General features: G+C 38.3%; 2 protein-coding genes and 2 pseudogenes across 2 annotated transcripts; all 4 read right to left on the bottom strand.

The window, feature by feature from the left end:
• Positions 1-1,717: 1,717 nt before the first annotated feature.
• LOC134236123 (uncharacterized) lies at positions 1,718-2,753 on the bottom strand. The gene is made up of 3 exons (XM_062718301.1): positions 2,669-2,753; positions 2,245-2,586; positions 1,718-2,100 (listed from the first exon to the last, which is right to left on the bottom strand). Exons 1-3 carry the CDS (start codon positions 2,691-2,693, stop codon positions 1,895-1,897), a joined length of 573 nt encoding a protein of 190 aa, XP_062574285.1. The 5' UTR covers positions 2,694-2,753; the 3' UTR covers positions 1,718-1,894.
• Positions 2,754-3,710: 957 nt separating this feature from the next.
• Positions 3,711-6,658, bottom strand: LOC134236124 (uncharacterized; annotated as a pseudogene).
• A 6,015-nt stretch (positions 6,659-12,673) lies between these two features.
• On the bottom strand, positions 12,674-13,707 carry LOC134236125 (uncharacterized; annotated as a pseudogene).
• Positions 13,708-14,605: 898 nt separating this feature from the next.
• On the bottom strand, positions 14,606-17,625 carry LOC134236126 (uncharacterized). Its single transcript, XM_062718302.1, has one exon. The coding sequence runs from the start codon at positions 17,460-17,462 to the stop codon at positions 14,907-14,909; it is 2,556 nt and encodes an 851-aa protein (XP_062574286.1). The 5' UTR covers positions 17,463-17,625; the 3' UTR covers positions 14,606-14,906.
• Between the last annotated feature and the right edge of the window lie 3,747 nt (positions 17,626-21,372).

Here is a 21,372-nt window from a genome sequence, read left to right on the forward strand (position 1 = left end):
CATATCTGGTGTTCATATTCGGGTTGTAAGCTAATGAAGTGATGGTTGATCGATTGACCCCTCAACCCTTCCCGAACCCGGAAGTTAAAGGGTCAACCCTGAGTTAACCCTGATTTTTAGGGTCCATTCAGGGTTATCCCTTTAAACTTCATATCTGGTGTTCATATTTGGGTTGTGAGCTAAGTTGTCGATGTTCAATCCAAAAAACCCTCAACCCTTCCCGAACCCGGAAGTTAAAGGGTCAACCCTGAGTTAACCCTGATTTTCAGGGTTTATGCAGGGTTATCCCTTTAAACTTTATAGTTAGTGTTCATATTCGGGTTGTAACTTAAGGAGATGATGTTCAATTGAATGAACCCTCAACCCTGGCCCAACCCGGAAGTTAAAGGGTTTACCCTGAGTTAACTCTGATTTTCAGGGTTTATTTAGGGTTATCCCTTCAAACTTCATATCTGGCGTTTATATTCGGGTTGTGAGTTAAGATGATGATGTTCAATCGAATGAACCCTCAACCCTACCCCAACCCGGAAGTTAAAGGGTTAACCCTGAGTTAACCCTGATTTTCAGGGTTGAACCAGGGTTATCCTTTTAAAGTTCATATCTGGTGTTCATATTAGGGTTGTAAGTTAAGGAGATGATGATTAATGGATTGAACCCTCAACCCTTCCCAAAACCGGAAGTTAAGGGGACAACCCTGAGTTAACCCTGATTTTCAGGGTTGAACCAGGGTTATCCCTCTAAACTTCATATCTGATGTTCATCTACGGGTTGTAAGTTAAGGAGAAGTTAAAGGGTCAACCCTGAGTTTACCCTGATTTTTAGGGTCCTTCGACGGTTATTCCTTTAAACTTCATATCTGGTGTTTATATTTGGGTTGTTATATAAGTAGATATAAGTAGATGATGTTTAATAGAATGAACCTCAAGCCTTCCCGAACCCAGAATTTAAATGGATGAGTCCGAGTTTACCCTTTCTTGAAGTCTTCGTCCAGTTTTATCTCCTTAAACCTCATATGTCTTGTTCTGATTGGGGTTGAATGATAGTTATACCAAGTCCATTTGCATGAGTTTTTAAATCTATCCAAATGCGGAAGTGTAAGGAATAACCTTGATGTAGCCCTTTTTTCAGTCTTCGTTTTCTTGTTAATATTTTGTTCATCATTCTTAACTTCATATGTATCGTTAATATTCTAAAGTCATAATAATAGATAATGTTCAATTAATTGAGCCCTAAGAAATGTTAAATCCTTATGTTTTCAGATGTCTTATGTCTTGATATCTGCTTATTGTAATTGATTTTTAATATAATTAATTATCATACCAATTCTGCCCAGAGGCATGAAGTTCAAATTGTCATACAGAGTAAACCCTTATTGTAGAATTTATTCAGGTAATTTACTATCACATAATATCTGGAAAAAGAATTTTTTGACCCAATTTAACAGAAAAGTCAATGCAACCTAAAAAATCAGAATTAAATTGTAATCCGAATATTTAATTCATGCACCTTTGCATTTTTGGGGGGTTAAAAATAAACAACTGTTTCATATAAAAATCATTTATTTATTTATTTTTCAATCTGTGCTATGATCATTTTTTTAATATTCCTTATTAAAAAGTACACAGCAAAACATGCAATTCAGTGATTATCTTACAAACTTGCTGTCAAATGACAGAATGATCTGACAAAATACGAGAAAAATATCAATTAAGTCCATAATACAAGAATTGAAACGATTCACATTTATTTATATCAATTTAAGCCATTAATTTTTAACCTTGTCATTAAACAACCCATCATGAATTACAGACTTTCACATATAATTGTGAAATAATAATAATGAAAACTTAGAAGAATTCTTTTCACAATTAACGCTTCTCAATTTTGCCAATGTTCATTTTAGACTATCTCCCACCAGCTCTTCAAGTTCCTTCTGGAGTCTTGCTTTCTCTCTTTGCGCTCTTTTCTTCTTCACGATATTTTTCACCTTCTCTTGTAAATAGAGTGCAAAATCGCCCTTAATGTCCGGCTTCCACTCTGGGGCCCAAATTCTATCCCGCACTCCCTCCTCGATCAGTTTTTGGATATCCACCAATTTTGCTATTTAACACGAAATAACAGTTAACTTTTTCAAAATACTTTATAACAAGGGAATTATTCAAAAACGTCAGCCAACACAATCATTTTTATTCTCATTAATTAATATCCTTTCCCGTTAATCTACAGAGAATATGTTATACTTACTTGGTGTATTTGTCTCCTGCACCCCTACCCAATAATGGATATATGCAAGCTGAAGTTGGCTGACTTTCTCTTTCTCTGGACGGTAGGTGATGCCCTCTAATACTTCCTCGACTTTCTCTCGCATGTCTTCTTTCAAATCATCCACCGACAAGGCAACTTCTTCTTCTTCCTCCTCCTCCTCACTCTCCTCTTCTATTAACTTTCTTTTAACTCCCTTTCCGGACTCAACTTCACTTTCTAGGGTCTCCACCCTGACTTTAACTTCTTTCAATTCATTACTAAACTTTACCATAGTCTCCATAACGAATTCTCGCAAACCTTCATACTTTGCGTCGTTTTCATCTATCAAAATGAAAATGGTATGTGAAGTTAAAATATGCTTGCTATAGAAAATATCTTTCCAGAAACATGTAAACTACAATACCTTCTGATAGATTTCCTTTCTCCATACTTCTTTTACAAGACGAATGACAAATCTGTAATACAAGTGAACATCGCAAAATAATTGGAAAAACAAATTTGTGGGAAGATATTATAATTTCATAAAACCAAAACATACTAATCTTATGTATAATAGGAGTTTTATTGTCTTATCTTTGAAGGTCTATACATACTCAATAATTACACCTTCATTCACAAATAACTATTTATTTGAAGCTGCTCAGAGAGAACCAAATACTAAATTTTGCAGCCCATAAAAATTAATTCTTACCTCTAAGAATTGCTTTCAATTTAAAGGATCCTAATTCTTGTACGGAAATAGCCGTCCACACTATAGGAGTGACAAGGTACAAATGACTGCAGCTAGCTGTGTCAACGTTAGCGCGCGCTCTGAGTGATGGGAAAGCGCACTTCACACCCCTTTGTGTATTGTGAATTCACAAGCTCAGCGTTCTTAGGTAAGTGTTTGCAGCTGTCAAATTCTAGAGTCCAGTCTTGTCCTGTAATGCATTTAGAGTTAGGGAAAACATATTATGGTGAACGTTCTAAAATATAAAACAATTTTTGTAAAACGAACAACACTTTTGACATAGGTTTTTTTGTGTGTTATTTATTTATGCTTTATTCGCAGACAAAGACTTATTCCTGCGAATTTAAACCTTCTGATAAAATATAAAATGCGTTCAACAATTCAGCGTATTCTCTCTAGGGGAATTTAACGGATTTTGTGATTTTGTGAAAATATGATCCCGATAAAATAATCATTCCTTGGGGTAAATGGATGTTCTTAATCACTTCCTTGGGTTACTTTACTAAAAATTGTTATTTTCTTTCTAAATAGATATTTGGAATCAGCTTCGACAGAATATATTATGTTATGCAGTTTTCAATTTTATTAATTAAGAAACATGACTTAAGTAACTTTTCGATAAATGTTTAATATGTAAATATAAGTCAAAAGGTTCTGAATCGGATTTAACGCAAAATTATGTAATCTGATACGAAATAAATTGGAAAAACTCTCATGACCTTTATTAATTTCATATGTAGACATTGCAAATATTCATAACATCAGACATTTCATCAGTAATAAATTATTATAGGTCAACAACTGTTAAATGTTAAAAAAAACAATTCATAAATGTTTTTTTTTTGTATCATCTCCAATTATCTCTCTAACTCCTACATTTCCGTCCAAAACTGTTATATCTTCTGACTTGAGAAAGTTTATAAAAGCGTCAAAACATTTCGGTGTGTTTAAATGTGCTTATTTATTTGAAACTCTCTTCAGTTTTGTTTCGAAAGCCCTGAACGTACGGAAAGGAATATTTGATTTTAAACACTGTAATTTAAAGTGTTCGTATTTTTGGTGAACGCTTATCTTCTCCAAGCTTTGAGCATGCAGGAATTCCAGCTCTTGTGCCGACCAGGGAGCTTTATAAGATGTGGAAATCGGGTAGCAGGAGGAAGTTCTCCGAAGTCCTATGTTTTTATCAAAAAGAATGGGGTCATCATCGCGATCACCATATTCATCAGTGACATTTCCAGGTAGTTCTGCGACTTCCTGTTCTGTTTCCTTTCTCTCGTCCTTTTTGTTAGTTTTCTGTTCTTCTCCTGTCAATATTTCCAGTTTATGTGGGATTGTAAAGTGCAAGCGATTCAACTGCAAATTGCGGAATCTAAAATTGGCCAATTGTAACTTGGACAAAATCTCTAATGCAATCAACTTGTTCTTGTGTAAGGGTAGATCAGTCATAAGAACCACTAGCCTGTCATATTCAACGAAATGGCCCTGCATCAAAAGAGCAATACAGCTTATGAACGTCATTGTTATCACTGTTTGATCTCTCTTTTCAACTTTCGAAGACACATTGATACCCAGGGAAGTATCTTTGGTGTTTTCTTTATTTTGCTTGGATACACAAGGCCCCGTTTTTCGAGTTCACCTTTAACTAGATCAGATATTGTAATTAGTGTAGCTTCGGTGATATCTGTCGATTCTTTGTCATACACAACCGCCCAAAACTTGTCCTTAAAGGACCAAGTAAGGGTCATGTTTCCATGTTTGTCGTATGTGGTCACCGCGGGAAAATGTTTAAGCTCCAGTTCCAGTAATCCGGCCTCTATGATCTCTGCCAATGGAAGGTTACTTTTATCCAAAAGTAAGTTCAAGCTGGGAAAAACCATTTGGGCATTAGTTCTCCTGTTTGTTGTTAGCAGTTTTACTAGCGACTTGAGGGTTACAGCTCCTACTGTATTAAAAGTGGTCTTACAGGACTTCATCTGTCTTAGGAAATCTTCAAACAGAACATAACTAGCCATCTTGCCAGTTTCGTGCAAGTCATGTAGTAAGGCAACGACCAGATGTCTACCAATAACTCCGTAGCTGCCATCCAAGTGATCGTGTAATCCCACTGATCGTGTTATCATCTTACTTATAGCCTCAGATGTTGTCCATATTTCTGGTGGTGGAATACTATATTCGTTTTGCATACAGGTTGAGTACACTTCTAAAGATAGGAATCCAAAGTGGTCACTCACACTCCGACTGGGTCCAAGAGCGCCGGGTCCCAGATTTATTGAGTATGTTGTGCTCCTTCCACAAAGTGGTTTTCCCCACAACATTTTTTCTGAGGCTAGTTCTAACTGGTAGGATTGCCAGGTAGCAAGCACATTTCCTGTTTTCTGATACTCGTTCAAAAGTTCCTGAAGTTCCTTGCAAATCCATAAGCCCAAATGTCTAATGCATGTGAGAATTTGACTGGGAAAAGGCACCAACATAGGACAACTTTCTAACAGAAATTCAAGATTTGTTATATCAATAAAATCCAAGGCATGCAAATGGTCTGCAACAGAATCCTGTGAGACGACAAATTCTATCCTACATGCACTTTTCCTCAGCAATGTCCAGTTACTTTGTAATGTTGATATATAATGCTCTGCGTCACGTAGAAATGCTTCCGCTGTCGATCGTGGGAAACACATACCCCCAACAATGCAGCCAGACACTGGATGATATCGTCCATTTGGTTGCCGGTGTGGAATGTCAGCATAAAGCTGTACAAATTGAACATCTTGTGGAAAACGACAAATCTTCATCAAACAATCTTTAACATCCATTGCTCTGCCATCTAAATTGCTCTGATAATTACCGCAGTCTGTGAACGATAAGCAGCTACTTAGTGTTCCTCTGTGGCCAATAACTTGTTCCAAACCTACTGTGGACCAAAGCAGATCAACGTCTTCACTGTCTGACAAAATGTTTCCGGCAACATGAATAGTTGTACGCAGTATTAATTCAGTAAAGAAATCTGACAAGGATAGCCCACATGTCATTTTTTCACCAAATCTGAAGCAAAATATGATTGGTCTTAAAAATCCACTTTGAGGCAGTTCGTCTAAAGATGTTTGCAATGCTTCGAGTATGGGACAACAGTCATCAGGTAAAATGAACATTTTTCGAGCGTCATTAATGTCATTCTTTTGCAGAGTTCTCGTTGCCTCCCCCCTCAAGGCAAGTGTCATTAGTGAAGTTTTAAAACTTTCCCTCAGCTGGAAAAAGGTGGCTAAGGTTTGTTGTCTTACTTGCTGCTTTGATAACGCAACTGAATGGATTTGGTGCACAGGAATTAATCCTATCCAACATTCCCATCCCCTCTCATAGAATAATTGAAAGCCTAGGCTGTTTGAAAATGTCATGAGTTCGCTTTTACTATACTGTGGTAATTTTATATGCTTTTTCAAAACGCTTCTAACATTCCGTAAACTGGCATGATCGTGGGGAAACAGAGTAATATGTCTCACTGGCATTCTAATTGCTGTCAAAGATTTTAATTCCAAAACGCATCCATCAATATCGAATGAATATCTCAACCATACTTCTCTGTCTACTTCATCGACTGTCAAACATCTTCCATAAATTCGTTCATCCCTTCTTAAAAAGAGTTGAGGTGTTTCAGATAAAGAATTGTATAGCTTTGCTAAATTAAAGTTCTCTTGCACGGTTTCAGAAAAAGTTTGTACACTTTCATCAACGTCCATCTGAAATTAGAAAAACATTGTTTTTAGAATGGTACTCTTTGCAAAAGATGTAAAATCCAGAAAAAATTCATGTGCTGAAAATTATACTAACAATATCAAAAAATCCTGCATAAAAATAACCCTGGGTTAAACCCGTGTATATTCTGGGTTAGACTTGGGTTTATCCTGGGTTAAACCCGGGTATATCCTGGATTATACCTGGGTTATACCCAGGTATATCCTGGGTTATACCTGGGTATATCTCGGGTTATACCCGGGTTAATCCTGGGTTATACCCGGGTTTATCCTGGGTTATACCCGAGTATATCTTGGGTTATATCTTGGGTTATACCCGGGTTTATCCAGGGTTAAACCCAGGTATATCTCGGGTTATACCCGGGTTAATCCTGGGTTATACCCGGGTTATACCCGGGTTTATCCTGGGTTATACCCGGGTATATCTTGGGTTATACCCGGGTTTATCCTGGGTTAAACCCAGGTATATCTTGGGTTAAACCCGGGTATACCTGGGGTTAAACCCGGGTATACCTAGGGTATACCCGGGTTCAACCCGGGTATACCAAGGGTATACCTGGGTATACCACTGGTGTTCATACCCAGCATGATTTTAATTTTAATCAATGACCTTAATTTCAATCAATATGCTCTTATTGTATAATTAAAAGGAATATATCATAATTACTTATTGAAAATACACTTTTATTTACCAGGTATAACTGAAAAATACAAAAAATATACATAAACTTTGTCCTTTTAAACACAAATAATTCAATATACTTTCGTAAATTTTGAATGCTAAAATAAGGCAAAGTTATGCATAACTTCTAAAAAAAGATGTCGTTGTTTTCTCAAAAAACACATAATAATTAGCAATTAAAAAAAATCAATTGAAATATTACCTTAGATTAAGAAAATCACCCATTAAATACACCACAGTATATAAGCGTCTGAATCGAAAGAAATCCAGCAACAAAATACCTACTTTCACAATAAAATGATTGACAATCACGTGATAAAATAGGCGGAGTTCCGCATTCCCGCACCCGCATCACGTCAAAGTGCCTATACCCTAACCCTAACCCTAACCCTAACCCTAACCCTAACCCTAACCCTAACCCTAACCCTAACCCTAACCCTAACCCTAACCCTAACCCTAACCCTAACCCTAACCCTAACCCTAACCCTAACCCTAACCCTAACCCTCACCTTACCATAACCCTAACCCTAACCCTAACCCTAACCCTAACCCTAACCCTAACCCTAACCCTAACCCTAACCCTAACCCTAACCCAACCCTGAGTTAACCCTCATTTTCAGGGTTTATGCAGGGTTATCCCTTTAAACTTCATATCTGGTGTTCATATTCGGGTTGTAAGCTAAGTAGGAACCCTAACCCTAACCCTAACCCTAACCCTAACCCTAACCCTAACTCTAACCCTAACCCTTATTTTCATGGTTTCTGCAGGGTTATCACTTTAAACTTCATATCTGGTGTTCATATTCGGGTTGTAAGCTAACGAGTGATGTTCAATCGAATGAACCCTCAACCCTGCCCGAACCCGGAAGTTAAAGAGTCAACCCTGAGTTAACCCTGATTTTCAGGGTTGTTGCAGGGTTATCCCTTTAAACTTCATATCTGGTGTTCATATTCGGGTTATAAGCTAAGGAGGTGATGTTCAATCCAGAAACCCCTCAACCCTGCCCGAACCCGGAAGTTAAAGGGTCAACCCTGAGTTAACCCTCATTTTCAGGGTTTATGCAGGGTTATCCCTTTAAACTTCATATCTGGTGTTCATATTCGGGTTGTAAGCTAAGTAGGTAATGTTCAATCCAAAAAACCCTCAACCCTTCCCGAACCCGGAAGTTAAAGGGTCAACCCTGAGTTAACCCTGATTTTCAGGGGTTATGCAGGGTTATCCCTTTAAACTTTAAACCCTGATTTTTAGGGTTTATTCAGGGTTATCCCTTTAAACTTCATATGGTTCAATCCAAACAACCCTCAACCCTTCCCGAACCCGGAAGTTAAAGGGTCAAACCTGAGTTAACCCTGATTTTCAGGGTTTATGCAGGGTTATCCCTTTAAACTTCATATCTGGTGTTCATATTTGGGTTGTAAGCTAAGTAGGTGATGGTTGATCGATTGACCCCTCAACCCTTCCCGAACCCGGAAGTTAAAGGGTCAACCCTGAGTTAACCCTGATTTTCAGGGTTTCTGCAGGGTTATCCCTTTAAACTTCATATCTGGTGTTCATATTCGGGTTGTAAGCTTAGTACGTGATTGTTGATAGATTGACCCCTCAACCCTTCCCGAACCCGGAAGTTAAAGGGTCAACCCTGAGTTAACCCTGATTTTCAGGGTTTATGCAGGGTTATCCCTTTAAACTTCATATCTGGTGTTCATATTCGGGTTGTAAGCTAAGTAGGTGATGGGTTGTCAAGAACCCGGAAGTTAAAGGGTCAACCCTGAGTTAACCCTGATTTTCAGGGTTCAGGGTTATCCCTTTAAACTTCAATCTGGTGTTCATACGGGTTGTAAGCCTCAACCCTTCCCGAACCCGGAAGTTAAAGGGTCAACCCTGAGTTAACCCTGATTTTCAGGGTTTATGCAGGGTTATCCCTTTAAACTTCATATCTGGTGTTCATATTCGGGTTGTAAGCTAAGTAGGTGATGTTGATCAAAAAACCCTCAACCCTTCCCGAACCCGGAAGTTAAAGGCTCAACCCTGAGTTAACCCTGATTTTTAAGGTCCATTCAGGGTTATCCCTTTAAACTTCATATCTGGTGTTCATATTTGGGTTGTAAGCTAAGTAGGTGATGGTTGGTCGATTGACCTCTCAACCCTGCCCGAACCCGGAAGTTAAAGGGTCAACCCTGAGTTAACCCTGATTTTCAGGGTTTATGCAGGGTTATCCCTTTAAACTTCATATCTGGGTTATCCCTTTAAACTTCATATCAATGGTGTTCATATTCGGGTTGTAAGCTAAGTAGGTAAGTATCCCTTTAAACTTCATATCTGGTGTTCATATTCGGGTTGTAAGTTAAGTAGAGGATGCTTAATTGATTGACCCCTCAACCCTTGCCGAACCCGGAAGTTAAAGGGTCAACCCTGAGTTAACCCTGATTTTCAGGGTTTATGCAGGGTTATCCCTTTAAACTTCATATCTGGTGTTCATATTCGGGTTGTAAGTTAAGTAGGTGATGGTTGTGACCCTCAACCCTGCCCGAACCCGGAAGTTAAAGGGTCAACCCTGAGTTAACCCTGATTTTCAGGGTTTATGCAGGGTTATCCCTTTAAACTTCATATCTGGTGTTCATATTCGGGTTGTAAGCTAAGTAGGTGATGGTTGATCGATTGACCCCTCAACCCTTCCCGAACCCGGAAGTTAAAGGGTCAACCCTGAGTTAACCCTGATTTTTAGGGTCCATTCAGGGTTATCCCTTTAAACTTCATATCTGGTGTTCATATTCGGGTTGTAAGCTAAGTAGGGGATGGTTGATCGATTGATTCCTCAACCCTTCCCGAACCCGGAAGTTAAAGGGTCAACCCTGAGTTAACCCTGATTGTCAGGGTTTATGCTGGGTTATCCCTTTAAACTTCATAGCTAGTGTTCATATTCGGGTTGTAACTTAAGGAGATGATGTTCAATCGAATGAACCCTCAACCCTGCCCGAACCCGGAAGTTAAAGGGTCAACCCTGAGTTAACCCTGATTTTCAGGGTTTATGCAGGGTTATCCCTTTAAACTTCATATCTGGTGTTCATATTCGGGTTGTAAGCTAAGGAGGTGATGGTTGATCGATTGACCCCTCAACCCTTCCCGAACCCGGAAGTTAAAGGGTCAACCCTGAGTTAACCCTGATTTTTAGGGTCCATTCAGGGTTATCCCTTTAAACTTCATATCTGGTGTTCATATTTGGGTTGTAAGCTAAGTAGGTGATGGTTGATCGTTTGACCCCTCAACCCTGCCCGAACCCGGAAGTTAAAGGGTCAACCCTGAGTTAACCCTGATTTTTTCAGGGTTTATGCAGGGTTATCCCTTTAAACTTCATAGCTGGTGTTCATATTCGGGTTGTAACTTAAGGAGATGATGTTCAATCGAATGAACCCTCAACCCTGGCCTAACCCGGAAGTTAAAGGGTCAACCTTGAGTTAACCCTGATTTTCAGGATTTATGCAGGGTTATCCCTGTAAACTTCATATCTGGTGTTCATATTCGGGTTGTAAGCTAATGAAGTGATGGTTGATCGATTGACCCCTCAACCCTTCCCGAACCCGGAAGTTAAAGGGTCAACCCTGAGTTAACCCTGATTTCTAGGTTCCATTCAGGGTTATCCCTTTAAACTTCATATCTGGTGTTCATATTTGGGTTGTGAGCTATATCCCTTTAAACTTCATATCTGGTGTTCATAGTTGTGATCGATGTTCAATCCAAAAAACCCTCAACCCTTCCCGAACCCGGAAGTTAAAGGGTCAACCCTGAGTTAACCCTGATTTTCAGGGTTTATGCAGGGTTATCCCTTTAAACTTTATAGTTAGTGTTCATATTCGGGTTGTAACTTAAGGAGATGATGTTCAATCGAATGAACCCTCAACCCTGGCCCAACCCGGAAGTTAAAGGGTTTACCCTGAGTTAACTCTGATTTTCAGGGTTTATGCAGGGTTATCCCTTCAAACTTCATATCTGGCGTTTATATTCGGGTTGTGAGTTAAGATGATGATGTTCAATCGAATGAACCCTCAACCCTACCCCAACCCGGAAGTTAAAGGGTTAACCCTGAGTTAACCCTGATTTTCAGGGTTGAACCAGGGTTATCCTTTTAAAGTTCATATCTGGTGTTCATATTAGGGTTGTAAGTTAAGGAGATGATGATTAATGGATTGAACCCTCAACCCTTCCCAAAACCGGAAGTTAAGGGGACAACCCTGAGTTAACCCTGATTTTCAGGGTTGAACCAGGGTTATCCCTCTAAACTTCATATCTGATGTTCATCTACGGGTTGTAAGTTAAGGAGAAGTTAAAGGGTCAACCCTGAGTTTACCCTGATTTTTAGGGTCCTTCGACGGTTATTCCTTTAAACTTCATATCTGGTGTTTATATTTGGGTTGTTATATAAGTAGATATAAGTAGATGATGTTTAATAGAATGAACCTCAAGCCTTCCCGAACCCAGAATTTAAATGGATGAGTCCGAGTTTACCCTTTCTTGAAGTCTTCGTCCAGTTTTATCTCCTTAAACCTCATATGTCTTGTTCTGATTGGGGTTGAATGATAGTTATACCAAGTCCATTTGCATGAGTTTTTAAATCTATCCAAATGCGGAAGTGTAAGGAATAACCTTGATGTAGCCCTTTTTTCAGTCTTCGTTTTCTTGTTAATATTTTGTTCATCATTCTTAACTTCATATGTATCGTTAATATTCTAAAGTCATAATAATAGATAATGTTCAATTAATTGAGCCCTAAGAAATGTTAAATCCTTATGTTTTCAGATGTCTTATGTCTTGATATCTGCTTATTGTAATTGATTTTTAATATAATTAATTATCATACCAATTCTGCCCAGAGGCATGAAGTTCAAATTGTCATACAGAGTAAACCCTTATTGTAGAATTTATTCAGGTAATTTACTATCACATAATATCTGGAAAAAGAATTTTTTGACCCAATTTAACAGAAAAGTCAATGCAACCTAAAAAATCAGAATTAAATTGTAATCCGAATATTTAATTCATGCACCTTTGCATTTTTGGGGGGTTAAAAATAAACAACTGTTTCATATAAAAATCATTTATTTATTTATTTTTCAATCTGTGCTATGATCATTTTTTTAATATTCCTTATTAAAAAGTACACAGCAAAACATGCAATTCAGTGATTATCTTACAAACTTGCTGTCAAATGACAGAATGATCTGACAAAATACGAGAAAAATATCAATTAAGTCCATAATACAAGAATTGAAACGATTCACATTTATTTATATCAATTTAAGCCATTAATTTTTAACCTTGTCATTAAACAACCCATCATGAATTACAGACTTTCACATATAATTGTGAAATAATAATAATGAAAACTTAGAAGAATTCTTTTCACAATTAACGCTTCTCAATTTTGCCAATGTTCATTTTAGACTATCTCCCACCAGCTCTTCAAGTTCCTTCTGGAGTCTTGCTTTCTCTCTTTGCGCTCTTTTCTTCTTCACGATATTTTTCACCTTCTCTTGTAAATAGAGTGCAAAATCGCCCTTAATGTCCGGCTTCCACTCTGGGGCCCAAATTCTATCCCGCACTCCCTCCTCGATCAGTTTTTGGATATCCACCAATTTTGCTATTTAACACGAAATAACAGTTAACTTTTTCAAAATACTTTATAACAAGGGAATTATTCAAAAACGTCAGCCAACACAATCATTTTTATTCTCATTAATTAATATCCTTTCCCGTTAATCTACAGAGAATATGTTATACTTACTTGGTGTATTTGTCTCCTGCCCCTACCCAATAATGGATATATGCAAGCTGAAGTTGGCTGACTTTCTCTTTCTCTGGACGGTAGGTGATGCCCTCTAATACTTCCTCGACTTTCTCTCGCATGTCTTCTTTCAAATCATCCACCGACAAGGCAACTTCTTCTTCTTCCTCCTCCTCCTCACTCTCCTCTTCTATTAACTTTCTTTTAACTCCCTTTCCGGACTCAACTTCACTTTCTAGGGTCTCCACCCTGACTTTAACTTCTTTCAATTCATTACTAAACTTTACCATAGTCTCCATAACGAATTCTCGCAAACCTTCATACTTTGCGTCGTTTTCATCTATCAAAATGAAAATGGTATGTGAAGTTAAAATATGCTTGCTATAGAAAATATCTTTCCAGAAACATGTAAACTACAATACCTTCTGATAGATTTCCTTTCTCCATACTTCTTTTACAAGACGAATGACAAATCTGTAATACAAGTGAACATCGCAAAATAATTGGAAAAACAAATTTGTGGGAAGATATTATAATTTCATAAAACCAAAACATACTAATCTTATGTATAATAGGAGTTTTATTGTCTTATCTTTGAAGGTCTATACATACTCAATAATTACACCTTCATTCACAAATAACTATTTATTTGAAGCTGCTCAGAGAGAACCAAATACTAAATTTTGCAGCCCATAAAAATTAATTCTTACCTCTAAGAATTGCTTTCAATTTAAAGGATCCTAATTCTTGTACGGAAATAGCCGTCCACACTATAGGAGTGACAAGGTACAAATGACTGCAGCTAGCTGTGTCAACGTTAGCGCGCGCTCTGAGTGATGGGAAAGCGCACTTCACACCCCTTTGTGTATTGTGAATTCACAAGCTCAGCGTTCTTAGGTAAGTGTTTGCAGCTGTCAAATTCTAGAGTCCAGTCTTGTCCTGTAATGCATTTAGAGTTAGGGAAAACATATTATGGTGAACGTTCTAAAATATAAAACAATTTTTGTAAAACGAACAACACTTTTGACATAGGTTTTTTTGTGTGTTATTTATTTATGCTTTATTCGCAGACAAAGACTTATTCCTGCGAATTTAAACCTTCTGATAAAATATAAAATGCGTTCAACAATTCAGCGTATTCTCTCTAGGGGAATTTAACGGATTTTGTGATTTTGTGAAAATATGATCCCGATAAAATAATCATTCCTTGGGGTAAATGGATGTTCTTAATCACTTCCTTGGGTTACTTTACTAAAAATTGTTATTTTCTTTCTAAATAGATATTTGGAATCAGCTTCGACAGAATATATTATGTTATGCAGTTTTCAATTTTATTAATTAAGAAACATGACTTAAGTAACTTTTCGATAAATGTTTAATATGTAAATATAAGTCAAAAGGTTCTGAATCGGATTTAACGCAAAATTATGTAATCTGATACGAAATAAATTGGAAAAACTCTCATGACCTTTATTAATTTCATATGTAGACATTGCAAATATTCATAACATCAGACATTTCATCAGTAATAAATTATTATAGGTCAACAACTGTTAAATGTTAAAAAAAACAATTCATAAATGTTTTTTTTTTGTATCATCTCGAATTATCTCTCTAACTCCTACATTTCCGTCCAAAACTGTTATATCTTCTGACTTGAGAAAGTTTATAAAAGCGTCAAAACATTTCGGTGTGTTTAAATGTGCTTATTTATTTGAAACTCTCTTCAGTTTTGTTTCGAAAGCCCTGAACGTACGGAAAGGAATATTTGATTTTAAACACTGTAATTTAAAGTGTTCGTATTTTTGGTGAACGCTTATCTTCTCCAAGCTTTGAGCATGCAGGAATTCCAGCTCTTGTGCCGACCAGGGAGCTTTATAAGATGTGGAAATCGGGTAGCAGGAGGAAGTTCTCCGAAGTCCTATGTTTTTATCAAAAAGAATGGGGTCATCATCGCGATCACCATATTCATCAGTGACATTTCCAGGTAGTTCTGCGACTTCCTGTTCTGTTTCCTTTCTCTCGTCCTTTTTGTTAGTTTTCTGTTCTTCTCCTGTCAATATTTCCAGTTTATGTGGGATTGTAAAGTGCAAGCGATTCAACTGCAAATTGCGGAATCTAAAATTGGCCAATTGTAACTTGGACAAAATCTCTAATGCAATCAACTTGTTCTTGTGTAAGGGTAGATCAGTCATAAGAACCACTAGCCTGTCATATTCAACGAAATGGCCCTGCATCAAAAGAGCAATACAGCTTATGAACGTCATTGTTATCACTGTTTGATCCATGTCCATTTTCTCTCTTTTCAACTTTCGAAGACACATTGATACCCAGGGAAGTATCTTTGGTGTTTTCTTTATTTTGCTTGGATACACAAGGCCCCGTTTTTCGAGTTCACCTTTAACTAGATCAGATATTGTAATTAGTGTAGCTTCGGTGATATCTGTCGATTCTTTGTCATACACAACCGCCCAAAACTTGTCCTTAAAGGACCAAGTAAGGGTCATGTTTCCATGTTTGTCGTATGTGGTCACCGCGGGAAAATGTTTAAGCTCCAGTTCCAGTAATCCGGCCTCTATGATCTCTGCCAATGGAAGGTTACTTTTATCCAAAAGTAAGTTCAAGCTGGGAAAAACCATTTGGGCATTAGTTCTCCTGTTTGTTGTTAGCAGTTTTACTAGCGACTTGAGGGTTACAGCTCCTACTGTATTAAAAGTGGTCTTACAGGACTTCATCTGTCTTAGGAAATCTTCAAACAGAACATAACTAGCCATCTTGCCAGTTTCGTGCAAGTCATGTAGTAAGGCAACGACCAGATGTCTACCAATAACTCCGTAGCTGCCATCCAAGTGATCGTGTAATCCCACTGATCGTGTTATCATCTTACTTATAGCCTCAGATGTTGTCCATATTTCTGGTGGTGGAATACTATATTCGTTTTGCATACAGGTTGAGTACACTTCTAAAGATAGGAATCCAAAGTGGTCACTCACACTCCGACTGGGTCCAAGAGCGCCGGGTCCCAGATTTATTGAGTATGTTGTGCTCCTTCCACAAAGTGGTTTTCCCCACAACATTTTTTCTGAGGCTAGTTCTAACTGGTAGGATTGCCAGGTAGCAAGCACATTTCCTGTTTTCTGATACTCGTTCAAAAGTTCCTGAAGTTCCTTGCAAATCCATAAGCCCAAATGTCTAATGCATGTGAGAATTTGACTGGGAAAAGGCACCAACATAGGACAACTTTCTAACAGAAATTCAAGATTTGTTATATCAATAAAATCCAAGGCATGCAAATGGTCTGCAACAGAATCCTGTGAGACGACAAATTCTATCCTACATGCACTTTTCCTCAGCAATGTCCAGTTACTTTGTAATGTTGATATATAATGCTCTGCGTCACGTAGAAATGCTTCCGCTGTCGATCGTGGGAAACACATACCCCCAACAATGCAGCCAGACACTGGATGATATCGTCCATTTGGTTGCCGGTGTGGAATGTCAGCATAAAGCTGTACAAATTGAACATCTTGTGGAAAACGACAAATCTTCATCAAACAATCTTTAACATCCATTGCTCTGCCATCTAAATTGCTCTGATAATTACCGCAGTCTGTGAACGATAAGCAGCTACTTAGTGTTCCTCTGTGGCCAATAACTTGTTCCAAACCTACTGTGGACCAAAGCAGATCAACGTCTTCACTGTCTGACAAAATGTTTCCGGCAACATGAATAGTTGTACGCAGTATTAATTCGGTAAAGAAATCTGACAAGGATAGCCCACATGTCATTTTTTCACCAAATCTGAAGCAAAATATGATTGGTCTTAAAAATCCACTTTGAGGCAGTTCGTCTAAAGATGTTTGCAATGCTTCGAGTATGGGACAACAGTCATCAGGTAAAATGAACATTTTTCGAGCGTCATTAATGTCATTCTTTTGCAGAGTTCTCGTTGCCTCCCCCCTCAAGGCAAGTGTCATTAGTGAAGTTTTAAAACTTTCCCTCAGCTGGAAAAAGGTGGCTAAGGTTTGTTGTCTTACTTGCTGCTTTGATAACGCAACTGAATGCATTTGGTGCACAGGAATTAATCCTATCCAACATTCCCATCCCCTCTCATAGAATAATTGAAAGCCTAGGCTGTTTGAAAATGTCATGAGTTCGCTTTTACTATACTGTGGTAATTTTATATGTTTTTTCAAAACGCTTCTAACATTCCGTAAACTGGCATGATCGTGGGGAAACAGAGTAATATGTCTCACTGGCATTCTAATTGCTGTCAAAGATTTTAATTCCAAAACGCATCCATCAATATCGAATGAATATCTCAACCATACTTCTCTGTCTACTTCATCGACTGTCAAACATCTTCCATAAATTCGTTCATCCCTTCTTAAAAAGAGTTGAGGTGTTTCAGATAAAGAATTGTATAGCTTTGCTAAATTAAAGTTCTCTTGCACGGTTTCAGAAAAAGTTTGTACACTTTCATCAACGTCCATCTGAAATTAGAAAAACATTGTTTTTAGAATGGTACTCTTTGCAAAAGATGTAAAATCCAGAAAAAATTCATGTGCTGAAAATTATACTAACAATATCAAAAAATCCTGCATAAAAATAACCCTGGGTTAAACCCGTGTATATTCTGGGTTAGACTTGGGTTTATCCTGGGTTAGACCCGGGTATATCCTGGATTATACCTGGGTTATACCCAGGTATATCCTGGGTTATACCTGGGTATCTCTCGGGTTATACCCGGGTTAATCCTGGGTTATACCCGGGTTTATCCTGGGTTATACCCGAGTATATCTTGGGTTATACCCGGGTTTATCCAGGGTTAAACCCAGGTATATCTCGGGTTATACCCGGGTTAATCCTTGGTTATACCCGGGTTTATCCTGGGTTATACCCGGGTTTATCCTGGGTTATACCCGGGTTTATCCTGGGTTAAACCCAGGTATATCTTGGGTTAAACCCGGGTATACCTGGGGTTTAAACCGGGGTATACCTAGGGTACCCGGGTTACCCGGGTATACCCGGGGTTAACCCGGGTATACCTAGGGTATACCCGGGTTAAACCCGGGTATACCAAGGGTATACCTGGGTATACCACTGGTGTTCATACCCAGCATGATTTTAATTTTAATCAATGACCTTAATTTCAATCAATATGCTCTTATTGTATAATTAAAAGGAATATATCATAATTACTTATTGAAAATACACTTTTATTTACCAGGTATAACTGAAAAATACAAAAAATATACATAAACTTTGTCCTTTTAAACACAAATAATTCAATATACTTTCGTAAATTTTGAATGCTAAAATAAGGCAAAGTTATGCATAACTTCTAAAAAAAGATGTCGTTGTTTTCTCAAAAAACACATAATAATTAGCAATTAAAAAAAATCAATTGAAATATTACCTTAGATTAAGAAAATCACCCATTAAATACACCACAGTATATAAGCGTCTGAATCGAAAGAAATCCAGCAACAAAATACCTACTTTCACAATAAAATGATTGACAATCACGTGATAAAATAGGCGGAGTTCCGCATTCCCGCACCCGCATCACGTCAAAGTGCCTATACCCTAACCCTAACCCTAACCCTAACCCTAACCCTAACCCTAACCCTAACCCTAACCCTAACCCTAACCCTAACCCTAACCCTAACCCTAACCCTAACCCTAACCCTAACCCTAACCCTTCACCCCCAGGGTTATCCCTTTAAACCCTAACCCTAACCCTAACCCTATAGGTAATGTTCACCAAAAAACCCTCAACCCTAACCCTAACCCTAATTTTTAGGGTTTAAGGGTTATCCCTTTAAACCTGGTGTTCATATTTGGGTTGTAACCTAAGTAGGTAATGTTCAATCCAAAAAACCCTCAACCCTAACCCGGAAGTTAAAGGGTCAACCCTAACTTAACCCTGATTTTAACCCTAAGTTATCCCTTTAAACCCTGGTTTTCATATTTGGGATGTACCCCTCAACCCTAAGGGTTATGAGTTAACCCCTTTAAACAGGGTTATCTTTAAACTTCATATCTGGTGTTCATATTCGGGTTATAAGCTAAGGAGGTGATGGTTGATCGATTGACCCCTCAACCCTGCCCGAACCCGGAAGTTAAAGGGTCAACCCTGGTATCTTAAACTTTAACCCTAGGTGATGGTTCTTAAGGGTTATCCCTTTAAACCCTATCCTTGTTCTTGCCCGAACCCGGAAGTTAAAGGGTCAACCCTGAGTTAACACTGATTTTTAGGGTCCATTCAGGGTGTTCCCTTTAAACTTCATATCTGTTGTTCATATTTGGGTCGTGAGCTAAGTTGTCGATGTTCAATCCAAAAAACCCTCAACCCTGCCCGAACCCGGAAGTTAAAGGGTCAACCCTGAGTTAACCCTGATTTTCAGGGTTTATGCAGGGTTATCCCTTTAAACTTCATATCTGGTGTTCATATTTGGGTTGTAAGCTAAGTAGGTGATGGTTAATCGATTGACCCCTCAACCCTGCCCGAACCCGGAAGTTAAAGGGTCAACCCTGCGTTAACCCTGATTTTTAGGGTCCATTCAGGGTTATCCCTTTAAACTTCATCTCTGGTGTTCATATTCGGTGTTCATATTAACCCTGGGTTGTTATCCCTTAAGTTGTAAGCTAAGTAGATGTTCAATCCAAAAAACCCTCAACCCTTCCCGAACCCGGAAGTTAAAGGGTCAACCCTGAGTTAACCCTGATTTTTAGGGTCCATTCAGGGTTATCCCTTTAAACTTCATATCTGGTGTTCATATTTGGGTTGTAAGCTAAGTAGGTGATGTTCAATCCAAAAAACCCTCAACCCTTCCCCATTTCATTAAAGGGTAAAACTCTCTATGAAAAAAAATCAGTAAAATGACCTACAATTATCACGTGATTTTTTTGGGCATTAAGAGCAACTTACCAGGTAGTTCAATAAAAGCCCCATTACCCTACCCGTTCAAAGCTGAATCAATGCTAATTTCTTTGTAAGAACCAAAAAATTAAATTATTCTTGTTTACGAAATTAAATTATTATTTTTTACTTACACCCTGATTTTCAGGGTTGAATAGCAGTAATTAATCCCTTTAAACTTCATATCTGGTGTTCATATTCGGGTTTAAAGGGTCAACCCTGGTTAACCCTAACCCGAACCCGGAAGTTAAAGGGTCAACCCTGAGTTAACCCTGATTTTCAGGGTTTCTGCAGGGTTATCCCTTTAAACTTCATATCTGGTGTTTATATTCGGGTTGTAAGCTAAGTAGGTGATGGTTGATCGATTGACCCCTCAACCCTGCCCGAACCCGGAAGTTAAAGGGTCAACCCTGAGTTAACCCTGATTTTCAGGGTTTATGCAGGGTTATCCCTTTAAACTTCATATCTGGTGTTCATATTCGGGTTGTAAGCTAAGTAGGTGATGTTCAATCCAAAAAACCCTCAACCCTTCCCGAACCCGGAAGTTAAAGGGTCAACCCTGAGTTAACCCTGATTTTTAGGGTCCATTCAGGGTTATCCCTTTAAACTTCATATCTGGTGTTCATATTCGGGTTGTAAGCCCAAAAAACCCTCAACCCTTCCCGAACCCGGAAGTTAAAGGGTCAACCCTGAGTTAACCCTGATTTTCAGGGTTTATGCAGGGTTATCCCTTTAAACTTCATATCTGGTGTTCATATTCGGGTTGTAAGCTAAGTAGGTGATGGTTGATCGATTGACCCCTCAACCTTTCCCGAACCCGGAAGTTAAAGGGTCAACCCTGAGTTAACCCTGATTTTTAGGGTCCATTCAGGGTTATCCCTTTAAACTTCATATCTGGTGTTCATATTTGGGTTGTGAGCTAAGTAGTCAATGTTCAATCCAAAAAACCCTCAACCCTTCCCGAACCCGGAAGTTAAAGGGTCAACCCTGAGTTAACCCTGATTTTCAGGGTTTATGCAGGGTTATCCCTTTAAACTTCATATCTGGTGTTCATATTCGGGTTGTAAGCTAAGGAGATGATGTTCAATCGAATGAACCCTCTGAGTTAACCCCCAGGGTTATCCCTTTAAACTTCATATCTGGTGTTCCGATGAACCCGGAAGTTAAAGGGTCAACCCTGAGTTAACCCTGATTTTCAGGGTTTATGCAGGGTTATCCCTTTAAACTTCATATCTGGTGTTCATATT

This window comes from Saccostrea cucullata, unplaced genomic scaffold (genome assembly GCF_032062105.1).
Source record: "Saccostrea cucullata isolate Sc308-1 unplaced genomic scaffold, CSIRO_AGI_Scuc_v1 ctg2328, whole genome shotgun sequence".
NCBI classification, from domain to species: domain Eukaryota; kingdom Metazoa; phylum Mollusca; class Bivalvia; order Ostreida; family Ostreidae; genus Saccostrea; species Saccostrea cuccullata.

Excerpts from the sequence above, each read along its gene's own strand:
- LOC134236126 (XM_062718302.1), bottom strand. The coding sequence starts at position 17,462 with ATGCCAGTGAGACATATTACTCTGTTTCCCCACGATCATGCCAGTTTA.
- LOC134236123 (XM_062718301.1), bottom strand. The coding sequence starts at position 2,693 with ATGGAGAAAGGAAATCTATCAGAAG. Across the intron at positions 2,587-2,668 it reads GAAAGGAAATCTATCAGAAG|ATGAAAACGACGCAAAGTAT; the intron begins GTATTGTAGTTT and ends TCATTTTGATAG. Across the intron at positions 2,101-2,244 it reads GCAGGAGACAAATACACCAA|CAAAATTGGTGGATATCCAA; the intron begins GTAAGTATAACA and ends CGTGTTAAATAG.